This window comes from Equus quagga, chromosome 22 (genome assembly GCF_021613505.1).
Source record: "Equus quagga isolate Etosha38 chromosome 22, UCLA_HA_Equagga_1.0, whole genome shotgun sequence".
Classification (NCBI taxonomy): domain Eukaryota; kingdom Metazoa; phylum Chordata; class Mammalia; order Perissodactyla; family Equidae; genus Equus; species Equus quagga.
This window is the reverse complement of record NC_060288.1, coordinates 105,573-122,197: the sequence shown is the minus strand read 5'-3', so window position 1 is coordinate 122,197 and position 16,625 is coordinate 105,573. Positions and strand designations below refer to the sequence as shown.

The 16,625-nt window shown below is 39.5% G+C and overlaps 1 protein-coding gene across 7 annotated transcripts in view; it reads left to right on the top strand.

Moving 5' to 3' along the window:
* Positions 1-16,625, top strand: part of PSD3 (pleckstrin and Sec7 domain containing 3) — a 643,022-nt gene that overhangs the window by 600,027 nt on the left and 26,370 nt on the right. For all 7 annotated transcript variants that reach the window (XM_046648392.1, XM_046648393.1, XM_046648398.1 and 4 more), the window contains 2 exons: positions 4,287-4,444; positions 7,161-7,305. In XM_046648392.1, the coding sequence (XP_046504348.1) occupies positions 4,287-4,444; positions 7,161-7,305 (303 nt within the window). The remainder of the gene's footprint in view (positions 1-4,286; positions 4,445-7,160; positions 7,306-16,625) is intronic.

Below are 16,625 nucleotides of genomic sequence, written 5' to 3'. Positions count from 1 at the left end.
GGGAGTTTAACTGATAAGAGGAATTATAATCATCCCAAGGGATACTTATGAAATGAGAAAGGATGAAAGCCAACAGCAGAGCTAACGTCTGAAGGACAGGCTAAAGAGGAGATAGCAAAGTAGTGGTCAGAGAGGTAGGGGAGAAACCAAGGGAGTATTGTAAAAGAAGCCAAGGAAGGATTTCAAGAATATTGTTGACTTCCTCGGGTGCTGTAAGATGGGAACTGAAAAGAATCCATTGAACTTCATAATTAGGAGGTCATTGCTGACCTTTCCAGGGCAGTTTCAATGATTCCAGGTTGCAGTGGGTTAAAGGGTGATCTGGAAATTAGTATATAAAAGCAGTTAATGTCGACTACTAACTCACATATGAAGGAAAAGAGAGAGGTGACAGCTAGAGGAGAAAGCAATATTCAGGAGGGACTATTATCTTACAAAGATAAGAGAGACCTTGAGCATATTTATAGGCTGTGGGGAAGATGCCAGTAGCTAGAGAATGATTAAAAATGTAGAATAAATATAATAACCAATGAAATAAGATCCTACAAAAGGTTGATGGAGGTTAATCTAAGAGCACAGGATTAGCCTCCAGCAGGATGTCTGTTTTAAAAGGAATGAAGATAAAAGTGGTCACAAAATATAGGTGGTATACACAAGTAATCAGCAAGTTTGATATTTACAAGTTGGACCTTATACAAGGTCAACCTATATGCTACTAAGAAATTATACCAGCTAGCGTTTGAGCGCTTACTATATGCTGTGAAGATTATTAAGAGTTTAAAAAAAGTAACTCATTTAATTTCATCCTACAGCTCTATGAGGAAGGTACTATCACTACTTCTCAATCAAAGAAAACGAAGCTTGATGAGTTTAATTACACTGAGGTCATGGAAACATGAAGTATCGCGTCAGAACTAGTCGTCTGAGCTTAGACGGTTCTGACTCCAGGCGCCTGTGCTCTTAACCACAGTTGTGCTGAGTTAGGGTTGTTGAGGAGAACAGTGGCCATTTGGCAGAATGGAACGGAGAGATTATCATGGACACGTAGAAGAACTGTGGTTGGCACTGAATGCAGCCGTCAGTGGACCATAAATCTCTCGTGGCCCGTGTCCACACACCTGGGTTGCAGTTAGCAGCCCAAGTGAAAGATCATATAAGGGAGAATTGGGGCACGACTTTTCTTTAGATCCAGACTAGATGGGTAAGAATATTAAGGCACAGGCTAACAAAAATTCCTGAATTCTAAAGATAAAAAGAAACCCCTGTGAGATTCCTAACAGAAAATGTACGAAAAAGAAAAAAGAATCATACTGGCTTTGGACTTTTGTGAAACTGGAAGCTAGAGGACAGTAGGATAGCATCTACAGACTACTGATGGACAAGGACTCTGCAGCCAAGACCTCTGTGCCCAGTTCTGTACTCGTCAAGGAAAATGAAAGATAACGTGAAAATAAAGACTAGAGGGTATCCCATCTGAGAAAAATACTTGGAACAAAGAAAATAACAAAAGGATGAGAAAAGAGACCTCAGGATGGAGAAACGATAGAAAGTAGGTAGAACATGAACACAATAAAATCTAAAAGAGGGGCCGGCCCTGTGGCCAAGTGGTTGGGTTCGCGCACTCTGCTTCAGCGGCCCAGGGTTTCGCCAGTTTCGATCCTGGACGCAGACATGGCACCACTCGTCAGGCCATGCTGAGGTGGCATCCCACATGCCACAACTGAGAAGACCCACAACTAAAATATACAACTATGTGCTGGGGGGCTTTGGGGAGAAAAAAGCAGGAAAAAAAAAAAAGATTGGCAACAGTCTTTGGCTCAGGTGCCAATCTTAAAAAAAAATCTAAAAGAATAAAGAGTGACTTGGGAAATGTGTAATGTAAAATACAGGTTTCTTGAAGCATAAAATACGTAATACAAGATAATTTCAATAAGATTGCAGGACAAAATATGCTAAACTATTTCAGCAAAGTGTCGGGTTAATGCGAAGCAGGGAAGGGAAGTGAAGCTGTTTAAAAAGTTTTGCAGCAGATGTTAGCTCAGGGCCAATCTTCCTCACCAAAAAATAAAAAATAAATAAAATAGATGTTACAGACCACATTCTCTGGTCACAAACCAATAAAATTAGAAATACATAATAATAATTAACTAAAACCAGCTACTTTAAATTCGAGAAACACATTCTTTGACATGACTAAGATCAAAGAGGAGATCAAAAACTAAAACTACAAACTAGAGAAAACGAAAAACTGTTCTTCATTCTCAAACTATGTGTAACCTGTGTTCAGAGGAAAAATTAGAGCCTTAAATTCTTTCTTAAAGAAATATGAAAAACGAAAGAACTGAGTAATTGTCTTAAATTCAAACAACAGGAAAAATTAACCAAAAGAAACTGATGAGAAGGAATTAAGATAAAAGCCCAAATCATGGACCTAGAATATAAAAGATGTTTCATCCAGATTTCTAGGCTGATCTCTGCATAAACTCAAGTATCAGGTGTATCAGAGCTCAGTGGTTACGGCAAGAGACGTAGCATCTAAATGCTCTGAAGATGATTTTGGCCTTGGCCATTTATCCCCACCCCCCATTATTCGTCTGCCGCAGATTCCTGTCTGGAACTCAGTGGTGGCCAGCGACTCAGGGTTCAGTGACAACGTAATCGTCGGGCAGATGAGCATCCTGTAGTCGTGCTGCTTATAGTCGACACTCTTGCTCTAATAACGGTGCCCCTGGAAGGAGATTGTGAATCTTTGGAATGCTAAATCAGCAAGAAAAATCTCATTTAGGAAAGCTAAGACCCCAAAACATAACTAGATTATCGGTTTATGCATTACTGAGAATTACAGAAGAACAAATACATGTACACTATATTTGTTTTTTCTTTTTATTCATTTCTTTATTTATCATACCTCTCTAGAAAACTTATTGTCAACATCAGTTCTTAATCTCCGAGGCTTAATAAAATAAACTTCTTGTTGCAATCGTAAAGTAGAAATTTCATCGTTTAAAACGTTATGAATTTGGGTAATTTTTATATTGTTGTTGGTATTTGTTGTGTGTTTTATGTTTCCCTTCCGCTGTCCCTGCAGTGCACTGACAGTGATCACTAAGGATCAACAGCTCACATTTGTTTCTGATTCCGTTTGAATTGATGGCAATAGTACATTTGAATCGCTTGACTTGAGGGGAGGAGGTATGGGAGAGTGTAAGGGTTCTTTTGTAAATTTGTAAAACCGTTCTCTTATTTCTTTGTGATAAGAGAATAGAAAAAACCTTGTGGGTTTTACTACTAGTTAGAAGGTGAGGTGGGTATGTGTGTGTTCTTTACAGAAAAAATGCAGGTTTATTTAGCATAATGTCTGATAAAATATGGGAAGGGGGAAGAGGGGCCCTTAAGCACTAGAATATATCACTTATAACACTTTGTGGCATCTAGTATATTCACTTTGGTTTTGAGGCCCTTTTTCTTCTAATGGACCCAGGAAAACTACTAGATATAATAAGAGAGTCGAATTTGTTTTAAATTCTTTTCATTCTACTAGTTAGGATTTTTTTAGTTATGTTTGGAGGGAAGCCATACAACAGAACGTTTATAAATTCTGTGAGTTGTGTATACATCATGCCCAAAGATAAAATTGCGTGTATACATGACACCTTCCTTTTTTATGTAATTTTACCCAGTTTCCAAATTTATGATAATAGAGCTAAGCTTTCTCCTGATTATGAAACTGTTTTTCTTCTTTTCTTTCAGAGAACAGCTGGAGAAATCATTTTATTTTACCGTTCAGTGTTCTTTTAATATTAGCCTCAAAAGAAAGTAGCAGGAAAACATAGTGTCTTTAGAGCAAAGAACACAATGGCACAGTCTTCACCATCAGTATATTTCTGTTGATAGATATCTGGAGCCTTCTGCATTTGTCCATTTACTCTGGAAGCCAAATCACCCTGAATATTGGACCTAGCTTCATTTCAAATCACTATAAAACATGTGTGCTAGAAACTTTGTCTTTGACCTTCCCTAGCTATTGACCTTCAGTATTATATGTCAGCTTTTTAAAAAGCACCCCTTAGGTGAATGTGTATTTTCTCTGTTTGAGCATACTTTTCAAACAACACAGTGTTTTGTGACATTTATGAAGTAGCAAAGAGTTGTTTTTACTCACCACGCATTTCACTTTTTTCGTGCACCTACATGGAATTTCTAAAATTTTTTCTTGTAGTTTTAGGTTTTGAAAAGAGATAGTAAAATCTGAACCTAATCTTTGTTTTCTTCGTATGTGTCGACAGGATGAATATAAGCCAGAAAAGGCCCTGTCTGAAGAGGACTTGAAGAATGCCGTGAGTGTGCACCATGCACTGGCGTCCAAGGCCACGGACTACGAGAAGAAACCAAACGTGCTTAAACTTAAAACTGCCGATTGGAGGGTCTTGCTCTTTCAAGCCCAGTAAGTTTCACTGTTCTGATTTGTTTTTGTTTCTTACTTTTCATAGCACCACTTTATAGCAAGAAATAGAATCAGGATCTGCAGGGGAAATATTTTGAGTTAGAGTCAAAGGCATTAACTAGTTATTTAGAGAGACAACTGCCTAGGAAAACCAGAATGAGAGATAGAAACCCTGGGTCCAAGTTGTTTGCTTGCTACAAAGTAGCCCTGTGCCTTTTGGTCTAGAACTTAATATCCTCATGAATCAAGTACCAGCGGTACCAGCGTTTAGTATGTAAGTTCTGTCAAACAACGAGTAAAACCAACGTGGATTCAAGACAGCATCTCCTAGCTCTTTGCCATGGCATGTAATTTGACCTCTTTGAACCTCAGCTTGTCAGTAGTGTGGGTAATACTGTTCATCTTGTAGGGTTCTTTTGAGAATTAAAGGAGATCAAGTATAAAGAGTTCCCCACACAGTGCCTGGCACGTAGAAACTGTTCAGTAAGTGTAGACTTCCATTTTATTCTCCTCTTCTCTCTCCTTGTAGCTCCAATGGTCTATGATTAAGCTAGGAGAAGAGAAGACCATATTGTGGGCAAGCAAATGGCTAGATTGCCAGTTTAATAAGGAGCCCACGACACCCTTGGATTAGAAGTGGAACATTTCACAGGGAGAATTGTGGATTTGTGAAGTGAGAAACTTTGGATTTTCAGAACTGAGCCTTTAAAGCAGGAATTTTAATAGCACACATAGGTAGCATCAGTGTCCATGGCAGACAGTGTTAATTATTCGTGGCGTGCCCTTCACAACCTGAGCTTGACCTCAGAATCGCTCTCAGCACAGCACTACCAGCTGACTGCATTTGTCACCAGAACTAAAATTTGGCGTCAGGATAGTGAACGCAAGTATCTGCGTGCTTATTGACCAAAGCAACGAAAGATCCAAAAGAGAAATAAGAATAGGAGCAGGCACTCTGGTGATTTGTGGATTCTGAACTTACAAAGGTATAAAATTGCTGACTTCAGGTGAGGAGGAAGTTGTAAGGAAATCCAATTTACACAGGATTCTTTCAGTGTGGGAATAAGACAGTTTTAACACCACAAATGGAACCATAGCCAGATGTACAATTACAGCAATTAGTCATAAAATTCCTTCAAATTACAGCAATTAGTCATAAAATTCCTTCAAATTATTCTATTCCCCAACATTATTTTTTTCTAATCTAAAATACCAGATGTGATAACTAAGGAGATCTCATTACTTCAGGTAGAATATATGTAGAAATCAATAAATTGAAATAACAGAGCTGGAGAAATCAAGTTAGGGACATGTATGGGAGGCAATGGGAGCTGATAGCTAATGTGGTCTCAGGTTAGTGTGGTTTCCCTCTGAGTAATCAGTAGAGGAAATGATTTTAGATTGGCTGTCATTTTGTATTTGTTAAGTGCTGTCAGTGCTGGGCTTTGCAAATATATGACATATAAAGGTGGGACGATGACATCAGATGATTTCCACATCCTCTCAGATGGATTTTTTACCATCCTATTGAGGTATACTTTACATAGCACTTAATTTCACCTGTTGTAAGTGTACAATTCAATGATTTCTAGCAAATTTACAGAACTGTGTGACCATTACCCCAATCTAATTTTGGAACACTTGCCCATTTTGCAGTCGCTCCTGATTTTCATCCCCAACCCCAGACACCACTAGTCTCCTTTGTGTCCCTCTAATATTGCCTTTTCTGGACTTTTCATATAAATGGAAACATACAACATGGTCTTTTGCATTTGGCTTTTTCACTTAACATCAATTTTGGGGCTCTTCCATACTGTAGCGTGTGTCAGCACTCCAGTCCTTTATTGCTGAGTAGGTTCCAACTGTGTGGGTGTAGACCACGGTTTGTTTATTCATTCACTAGTCGTTGGACATTTGGATTGTTTCCCTTTTTGACTCTCATAAATAATGCTGCTATGAACGTTCACATACAGATCTTTGTGCCTATATGTTTTTATTTCTCTTGGAGTATACCCAGGAGTCGAATTTCTGGGTTGTGTGATAAATGTATAGTTAACTTTTTAAGAAACTGTCAAAACTGCTTTCCAAAGTGAATGTTGCCTTCGGTATTCCCTCTATCACTTACCCCTCAGTTGGATTTTAAAATCAAATTATGTGATTAAAAGAGATGAGTTAATTTTTTAATTAATTTTTGACATAGCCTAGTATCAAACAGAAAGTAGGTGGTCAAGTAATTGTGCTTTTTTCCCTTCTGCATCCTTGAGAGAGAATCACAGCCTTACGCCCTGGTGATCACAGGTTCCAAGGTGTTTCGTTACCATGGTAATTGCTGTTGAAAATGTTGATCTGCAGTGAAGTTTTGCCAGGGATTAGTTGTTCAAAGAAGCATAAATGATATTATATGCCATTTTAAATCAGTAATGAGGGGCCGGCCCGTGGCCGAGTGGTTAAGTTCCCGTGCTCTGCTTCGGCGGCCCAGGATTTTGCCAGTTCGGATCCTGGGCGCGGACATAGCACCACTCGTCAGGCCATGCTGAGGTGGCGTCCCACATAGCACCACCAGAGGGAACCACAACTAAAAATATACAACTATGTACTGGGGGGCTTTGGGGAGAAAAAGGAAAAGTAAAATCTTTAAATCAATAACGAGAAATGGGCAGGGTGTGATGCACTTAGGTACAGAGATACCTGACGTGAAGATGTCTGTTTCTCACAGGAGTCCAGAGGAAATGCAAGGGTGGATAAACAAAATTAATTGTGTTGCAGCTGTATTTTCTGCACCACCATTTCCAGCAGCCATTGGGTCTCAGAAGAAGTTCAGTCGCCCACTTCTGCCGGCCACTACCACGAAATTGTCTCAGGTGAGTTGTTTTGGTACTGCTTTGACTTTGAACAAAAGCACTTTGTAAAAAAATCTTATTACTATTTGTATTTGAATACTACTCAATATTTTGGGGGCAGGGATGAGACCCTGCCCTCAAAGGGCATATTGCCCCTATTGCCATTGACTAGTTAAGGATTTCAGAAGGTACTTTGATGTCTCTGTGAATTTTTTATTGGTGCAATAATAAAAATAGTTTCATCTGGCTCTGGTCAACCAGGTCTTGATATGGACTCTCCACACATCTGATATCATGATTATCAATGATACATTTATTTAATTAATATGTATTATCTGCTCTCGTACCTCAGAGACTATTTTAGGCTCTGGAGATAGAAAGGTAAATGAAACCCAAGCCCTCTCTGGGACTGGATTGGAAATACAAACAAGCCAGTAATTGCAACAGAGTTTGATTAGAGGTACAGGAAGGATGAGTCCAAAGTGCTGTGGGGGTACGAGGAAGGGGCATGTAGTCTGGCCTTGGAGGTGAAGAAGGCCGTGTGATATCTAATATGAATCTTAAAAGATGAACAGCAGTTAGGTATGATGTGAGAAGAGAGGATGTTCCAGCAGACGACCAGAAATGTCCAGAGGAGGAAGCATTGGGATGCAGGAACCATACTTAAGTTATCAAATGTGACTGGAGCACAAACGTTCCTCTTGTGGAGGTAAGCAGAGGCCAGGTGATGAAAGCTCTTGTCATGTGCAGGATTTCAGACGCATCACTGGTTCCCCAGTATCCTTACTATAATAGTTTAAGCAGAAAAGTCATTTGGTCAAAGTTGTGCTTTCAAAATTATTCTTGTTGTAATAGGAAGAAAGTATTAGAGGAGGAAACTACCAGAAGCAGAAAGGCTAATTTTAAGGGCACTTTCAGTAGTGCAGAGGAAAAGTAAGTTAGTTGTAGAAGAGATGGGTAGAAGTGGGAGTGTTAGAGAGATCCTGAGGGTGTACAATGGACGGGCCTAGGGGCTCGTTGAACTGGAGGAGTAAGGGCTGCTGTCCAGGCTTGGGCATCTGGGGACTCTGGCGTCTCACCAGGCTTGTGGGGCCTCACTGTGCCCTGGCTTCCCTCTTATCGCTTCTTCCCAAGGTCTTTTCCTGGGTCCTTTTCCTCTTTCTACCTGCGAATGTTGCAGTGCCCAGTGCTCAGAAGCAAACCAAAACAGACACTGGAGAAACAATTTTTTTAAGTTCGTTAGGAAAAAAAAAACAGGGACAACATGGTGCCAAGAAATGGGGAGAAAGCTCAGGTGAAATTAGGACAAAAAATATCTCCTGCAAAGGGTCAGGGAGGTCATAGGTCCCTTGGTGGGAGCAATTTCAAGAGTGATGGGGAGAAGCCCTGGTTGTCCTCTTTGAGGAGGGAATGGATGGAAGGAAGAACATGGAGGAAGGAAATGTGCACAAGTCTTGCCATAAGTTGATTAAAAAAAGACTACAAGTAAGAATAGAGCAGACGTGGTTTTAGGAAAGATTATTTTGTCTTTGTAAGTTCATAATTATTATTAACATGAATTGGATGTTCACCATGCAAGCATTACTAGTACCATGTAGTTCATGTCATCGTTAATGCCATCAAGTGGATTCCAACTCCTAGCGCCCCTGTGTACTGCAGAACGGAGGCCTGCCCGGTCTTTTTGTGCCATCCTCTCACCTTCCGGCGCTATATCAGATGACGCTCTGCTGCTATTCACAGGGTTTTCATGGCCAGGTTTTTCAGAAGTGGGTAGCCAGGTCCTTCTTCCTAATGTAGTGTAAAGATGACTGAAAAAACTGTTAAGAATAAAAAGAACCAAGCCAGCTCACTTTACAAGGCAGAATGGCATTTAATTTTCAACCATAATAAATATTCTAAGAAAAAAGGAAGGCTTTACCTCTTATTGATGACCAGAAAGTATGTTGGCAGACTTTTCCATCTACCCAACTAAAATATGAATTCTTGAACCAAATACATTTTCCCACTTTAATTTTGGGTGCTTAACATAAGCAGTAAACCACATTGCATAAGAGAAGAAAAAATGATTGAAGAACCAGAAGCAAAAAATAGCTTCAAAAGTTGGGTTTTGTTCTCTTCATTTCACTAAGGATTTTCCATTTGTTATTTTTCAATAGACTGGCCTTTCTCACAGTCACTCCTATAAAAGATCCAGGGGGAAGGTGAGTTGAAGTTAACAAGGAACATTAATAAACATTAGAGTTGCTCCTCGTTCTTTCTGCACTATAGAATCTACATTTCTGTTTACTTTCTACTTTGAAAAATGTACTACTGTCCAATTTATGTATAAGCTATACCTTAGTAACCACTTGTTCATGAAAATGAATGTGTTCACCTATTTATGTATTTTTACCATGAGACCAAGCAAGCACCTTTATCAAGGCAGAATCTCTTATTTTAAACAAATGTTTTACAGTGGAACTAAAAATAGAATGCATAATTTTTTGATATTTTTCCTCATTTGGAACATAAATCCACAGAGATACAAAAGTGTATATATAATTTGATCAAAGTGATAGATTCAAGATTTTAAATAAGAAAGCAGCAGCCAAAAAGAAACATCCTCCTTTGTTACATAAGGCAAGATGACCAAGCCCTTTGGGGAATTTAATTTCTTTGTAAAAGAATAAGATGATATCCTCGCCCACACATAAATCACTAAGTCTTTGTGGGCCTCACTGTTCCATCTGGAAAATGAGGAGATCATTCTAGAATGTTTTAAGGTTCTTTCTTTCGCTAGCTTTGTCTTTTTTACCTAGGTCATCATGTTTGTTTACTAAAAGTGGAAAACGTGTTTCACCTTTGAGTTTAGAAACAAATATGTGAAAAACAAGCATGTGATAAAGAACCAGTTAGATGGGAGAGGGAAGAGTTGGTTGGCCCACAGCCTGGTGCAGAGGTTGGGGTGTCCCCACTACAGATGAGACTCTTGGGGGAGGTTTCTGCTGGCGTCACAGTGCACCTTCAGTGGGCCCTGGAACTTGTGTCTGGGTGCACCCAGGAGTCCTGGGGCCTTGATGACCCGGCCGCGCCCTTTAGCCCAGGCATTCCCAGCATCAGCTCTACTGACAGTTTGGCTGGGATGGTTCTTTGTTGCGGGAGGCTGTCCTGGGAACTGTAGGATGTTTAGCAATATCCCCAGCCTCTGCCCCCTAGGTGCCAATGTCATCCCCCACGTCGTGACAACCAAAGATGTCTCCAGACATCGCCAGGTGTCCTGTGGGGTCAGAATCCGCCCCTGCTGTTGAGAACCACTGCTTTAGCCCAGCCATCTTTCCTTTCTCCATGTGCCCACAACCTGCCTATGACTCCCCTAAATGCCAGAAACACGTGGATAATTGCAATTTTCAAAATACATCTATAACAATGTGAGTGCCCTGCTGGAAAAAAGTTAAACAGTGTTAGGAAGAAACTAAACATTCAATTAAAAGATTGTTTGGTGCTTTTAAAAACAAAGTGTTCACCACCCTGTCATTCACAAGCCTTTCTTTAATTTATTCTTGTCTTCTCTCCAAAACATATTAGCCTTCATTATTAAAACTGATTGTTGTCAGTGCAGCTTGGCTCTTTCTGAGCCACTCTGCCGTGTGGGAGGAGCCGCCTTCTCTAGTTGTTTCGCAAGGCAGTGTTGCCAGAGCACATTTGTCCTCTTCTGCTGGGGCTGGAAAGACTGGTTTGAAAGTTTAAGTTTTGCTTCTGCTTCTGGTGTAGCACTGCAAACTTAGGACTTCATGACTGACCCTCTTCAGGATCTATTTGGGATCTCCCTTTCTACTCATCAAAGTAGTCGTTTTCAGACTTTAATATACACAAGAATTATTTGGGACTTGTGTAAAATGCACATTTCCCAGCCCCCCCAGGTTGATCAGGTCTGGGCCAGAGCCCCAGAATATGGGTATTTTTAAGGCGTGCCGGGTGTGGAGTCTGCAGGCAGTGCAGATCATACTTAGAGACGCTGCACTGTAATCTCTACCCCCTTTCACTGCTTCTCTGGAGACCTGTACCTCATGAAGTTACCATTTCCTGATATCTAGTCCCATTTTCTCCTTTGAATTCTAGCCAATCTATTGTAAAAGTTTGACTCAATGGATGATCACTAAATGCTAACTGTTGAGGGCCAGACCTTGGGATGAGCACTATCTGAAACAAAGGAAAGGCCTGTGCTTGCTTCACAGCCTTCATTTTGTCCTGTGATTTGACCACAGGGCAGTAGTGCTAAGGACCAGGTGAGTCGGGAACTGACCCCTGTCCACAGAGGGCAAGGAGAGGTGGAAGAAAGAGGCAGGCCACTCCAGATGGGTAGGGGGCAGGTTTAATCAGCAAGGGAACTTACTTATGAGGTTTGTTGAGTGGCCACAAGACAGCTTCTAGCACAGGGAAGGCAAGGAGAATGCCCATTCCAAGGACAGGAGGAGGTGAGGAGCCTCTGACCACCTGGGTCGAGTTCTCGGTCCTCTTGATGACCTCCTGCAACAGGCAAACATTAGGAGCAGGTGGATTTCAGAAGAGGAAGCCACTCTTGTAGTTGTCCCTCATGGGCTAGAACCACACCCTTCCCAGCCCCTCAGTTTCATACTTTCAGTCACAGATCCTGCCACTGCTACTTCTTAAATATCTTCCATATCCCACACAGTACATCCCTTAATTCAGACTTTTGTCATCTTTTACTTAGATCATTGGTCTCCTAACTTTTTTTCACCTTATCAATACTAAATTTTTGAGCAGATATCCTCCAATATGTGTATTTTTTTAATAAAATATACTCCATGTCCTACTATTAATACAACATGAAAAATGCTGAACATCATTAGTAATTAGGGAAATACAAATCAAAACCACGAAATACCACTTTACAGTCATTAGGATGGCTATAAAAGTAAAAAAAAATTTTCTTTAAAGGAAAATAATGTGTTGGTGAGGATGTGCAGAAGTTAGAACTCTCATACATTGCTGGTGGGAATGTAAAATGACGCAGCTACTTTGGAAAACAGTTTGGTGGTTCATCAGATGATTAAACATGGAGTTAACACATGACCCAGCAATTCCACTCCCACTGAGACAGCAAGAGAATGAAAACATACACCCACACAGAAATGTTTACACAAATGTTCCTAGCAGCTTTGTTCAGAATAGCCAAAGATGGGATGGTCATCAGCTGATGAATGGGTGAGTAAAATGTTGTATATCCATATAGTGGAATGTTACTCAGCCATAAAGAGAGTGAAGTACTGATCATCCTACAATGTGCACGAACCTTGAAGACATTCTGCAAACTGAAAGAAGCAGTCACAAAAGAAACATAGCGTGTGATTCTCTTCCAAAAGGGTCGACTCTTTTAGGGGAACGAACATGTCATAAATTTTAATTGTGGTGATGATTGCACAACCTCGTGAGTATACTAAAAAAGCACTGAATTGTATACTTTAAATGGGTGAGTTGTGAGGTATGTGAATTATATCTCAATGCTGGTTTTAAAACTTCTTCCCAACAGATCATCTTTCTGGGGTATGCACACCCCACTTTGGAAAACTCTGGCAGACTATTCGTGTAACCACTCCATATCTCTCTTCCCTAATCTTGCTTCTCTCCAACTATCCTTCACAATTCTGGCTAAAGTATGATTCGTATCATGTCACTTCACCTTAACCGGCTCCCTTGCCAACAAGATGCAGGCCGCACTCCTTGGCACGGCCTGGGGTGGTGCCTACACTTTTCATATTCATTTCTTACAGGCCTGTATTTAACATGTATTAAGTACTCAATATACCAATTAATTAAATCACGTTGTAGTTATTATGCTGAAGCTCACTAAACACTGTTTAAAGTCTTTAAAACTGTCTTAAACATGAAATGATGGAAGAAAATCTTTCAGATGGTGCTTTCAGCAGTAGCCCCCTGCAAACTGAGTCAAAGGCAGATGTTCTTTATTCTAAATTCCATACAGTTTGAGTCTGATAAGGTTGCAGTATTTAGGAATTTGACTTGTAAATTGCCTAGCAGATTCCTAGAAATGTCATTACCTTTTAAATCATCCATCTACTTTAAAACAGCACAAAGGAAACAGTCTGAATCTTCCTTTTTTTTTTTTTTAACAATCCATTTATTCAGCTACTGTTTACTGAAGACCTATACATCAGACTATATTAGGTATGTGGGCATTATAAAAATAGCTAAGACACCGGTCTTGGCTCTCAGCTAATGAGAGTTTTAAAGTATGTGTTAATGTTAGAGAGGTAATATCTGTATGCCAAAAACTGGGCCACATACTGTCTTCTCTGCCCAGTACTGTACTAGGCACTAGAGGATTTGAGAGAAGGGAAAAATGACCTTCCTCTGTCTTCAAAGAGCTTATAATCAGTAAAGGAGATGAAATTCACACAAGAGTCAGAGTATATTTTGTAATAAGCGTATGGTATAGACATTTAAGTGCTATAATGATGCAGAAAAGGAAGAGATTGTGAAATCTGGAGGAACACTGGAGAAAGGACCCGAGTACAACCCACGTGTTTGAGAGCCATGGTCCCGGGAGAAGGCACGTTAGGACAGACGGAGTTTACAAAGAGCTTTGAAAGTTGAGGTCAGCTTTCAAATATGTAATTTCCCTCAAAGTCAAAGTACTATATAAGTAGGGAAAGATTAAATCTTAAGTGACATGATCTGAAACTTGCCTTTTAGATAACGTTTCATTGTATATATGATGAAAGGTTTTACCGATGTACGTCTGTTGACATATAACCCAATAGTTTTTCTTGCACCTATCATTATAATGCTGCTTCTTATCACTTCCTAACTTAAAACAGCTTCAGTGAGTACATGCCATTTCCTGTCTCTGTTCCCTTTCTTTAAACTTTGTTGGATATGTTTCTCTGCCTTCTCTGAAATCCCTTTTGTGAGTGTTGTCTCGTAAGAACAGCTTTGTACGCTGCCCTCATGAATCGTGAGAGCAAAGCCAAGGGAGAGAAGCCACAGGTTCCTAGTGTCTGTCTGCCTCGCGTCTGTCCCAGAGATAGTTGTCCTGAGTCTGAGCGTGGGCGTGTCTCCATGGCTGTTGCCTTTCCCTCCCTTTGACCAGTAGTTTTTGTCAGGAATGTCTGGATGAATCCTTTACCATGGGATTCTAGCATTAGAATAATTCGCATGGTTTACCTGTCTGTGCCCAGAAGAGCCGCTGGTGTTTTTATTTCACTCATCAAAATGGAGAGATTTAAGAAATGTGATTTAAAAATGCTTTTATTTGGGCATTACTTCCTTGATTCTTGCTTCATGAAGTCAGTAAAGTAGGAGTAAAGCATTGCATATTGAATTTCAACATTTCTTTGACTAGTTCCTTCATAAAAATATAACCTAAATGACTAACCCTTTATGCTGCTACAGAAATAGTCAGGTTTATAAACCATAGCATAACAATGAGTAAACCCTGGTAAACCCTGGTATTGGTAGGAAAGTGACGAATACAATATGCTTTGCATATTGTTGTTCTGGCGTAAATTCCTCATTAAAATAAGTAGAGATTGAGTTTTAGTCAACAAAAGAGAGACATTTGAATATTTAAGATTGAGAAGCCTAAATATAAATCTTTTGGAAGAAGCAAACATCTGAAAGAATACCTACACAGAACCAAAGTCCAAAATTACAGAGAATTCTATAAATTGTTTTACCAAATTATCTAAAATCTTATTTGAAAAAACATTAGTTTTTGGATCCTAATCATTTTATCAACCAAAAAAGAAAAGACTTTGTTTTCTTAAAATACATTATAAATCACTATCCCTCACAAATCTGGGTCCAGTATTTCAACAGCCAGTTCCCAGAAGAGGAGACCCAGTAAACATATGACAAAATGTTCATCCTCACTCATAATCTGGAAAAGGTAAATTAAAATCACAATGGCATATCATTTCATACCCACGAAATCAGCAAAAATTTGCAAGCATCTCATCAGATTTTGGCAAGGATGTAGACCAGTGGGCACTTTCAGGCCTACTGTGGAAATGTAAACTGATAGAAACACTGGAAAACAGTTTAGTGTCATCTTACAGATGTACATATTCTAAAACCCAGAAATTCCACCTCTTGGTGATTATATTATAGGAAAGTTGTTGTTCATATTGACTAGGCAACATGTATAAGAATTCATTGTAGCATCATTTATAGTAGCCTAAAGAAATCTGAAAACACCTTAAATATTCTTCAACGAAATTTTAGTATGTCCCATAATAGAATATCATACATTGGTTATAGGAATGAACTAGAACACATATCTGAATAAATCCTAAAAACATGCTGAGTGAAAAAACAAGTCAGAAAAGGAAGCCTGTAATGTATAAACCCTATAGAATGCACTCTGTTTCTATGCATACGTATGTTTGTATAGGAGTTGCACAGAAAAGGAATGAGACGAGTAGATAAATGCAGGAAGTCTTATAATATTTTATTTCTTAAACTGGGTGTTAGATACATGAGTGTTTTTTATATGTCCTTCAATATGGCTTCTTTGGTCTATCTGAAACATTTCATTGAACAAAGAGAAAAAATACATCATTTTTTATTTTTTGCAGTGGTCTAGTCACCAAATATCTTTTGTCAAAAATTCTGTTAAGTAATTTACATGTTGCAGTAAATACACAAAGGAAAATTACTTTGAAAGATAAAGCTATTAATATATTATTCTTTTCAGCTCCAGCTGCCATAACAAAATACCCCATACTAGGTGGCTTAAATGACATGAATTTTTCTCACAGTTCTGGAGGCTGGAAGTCCCTGATCAAGGTGCCAGCAGGACTGGGGTCTGGTGAGGGCTCTTTCCTTGGGTTGCAGATGGCCCCCTTTTCTCTGTGTCCTTGCGTGGCCTTTCTCCAGCATTTGCAGGCAGGCAGAGTGAGCTCTCTGGTGTCTCTTCTTCTAAGGACCCTAATCCTGTCGGATCAGAGCCCTGCACTCATGACCTCCTTTAACTTCACGTCCTTCCTTAGAAGCCCCAGCTACAAATACAGCCACGCTAGATTTCTACGTAGGCATTTTGGAGGGACAAACCTTCAGTCCATAACATAGTCTGTAGTCTCCTTGGAGGAAGAAATAGAAAGATGAATGAGAAGTTGTAAATAAAAGCTACCTGAAATGTTTTTAATTTCCTTTCAGTATCATCAGTCTACAAATGACAGCTTGGAGATGTACACCTCCTTCTGAAATCTCAAAATAGGTTTCTTTTTTTTTTTCCTATACTTTTCTGGTACTTCTTTAGGTGTTTTGGTTTGTTTTAGTTAGTTGGTATTTAAAAAGGAATCTTGTCATCTTTCTTTCAC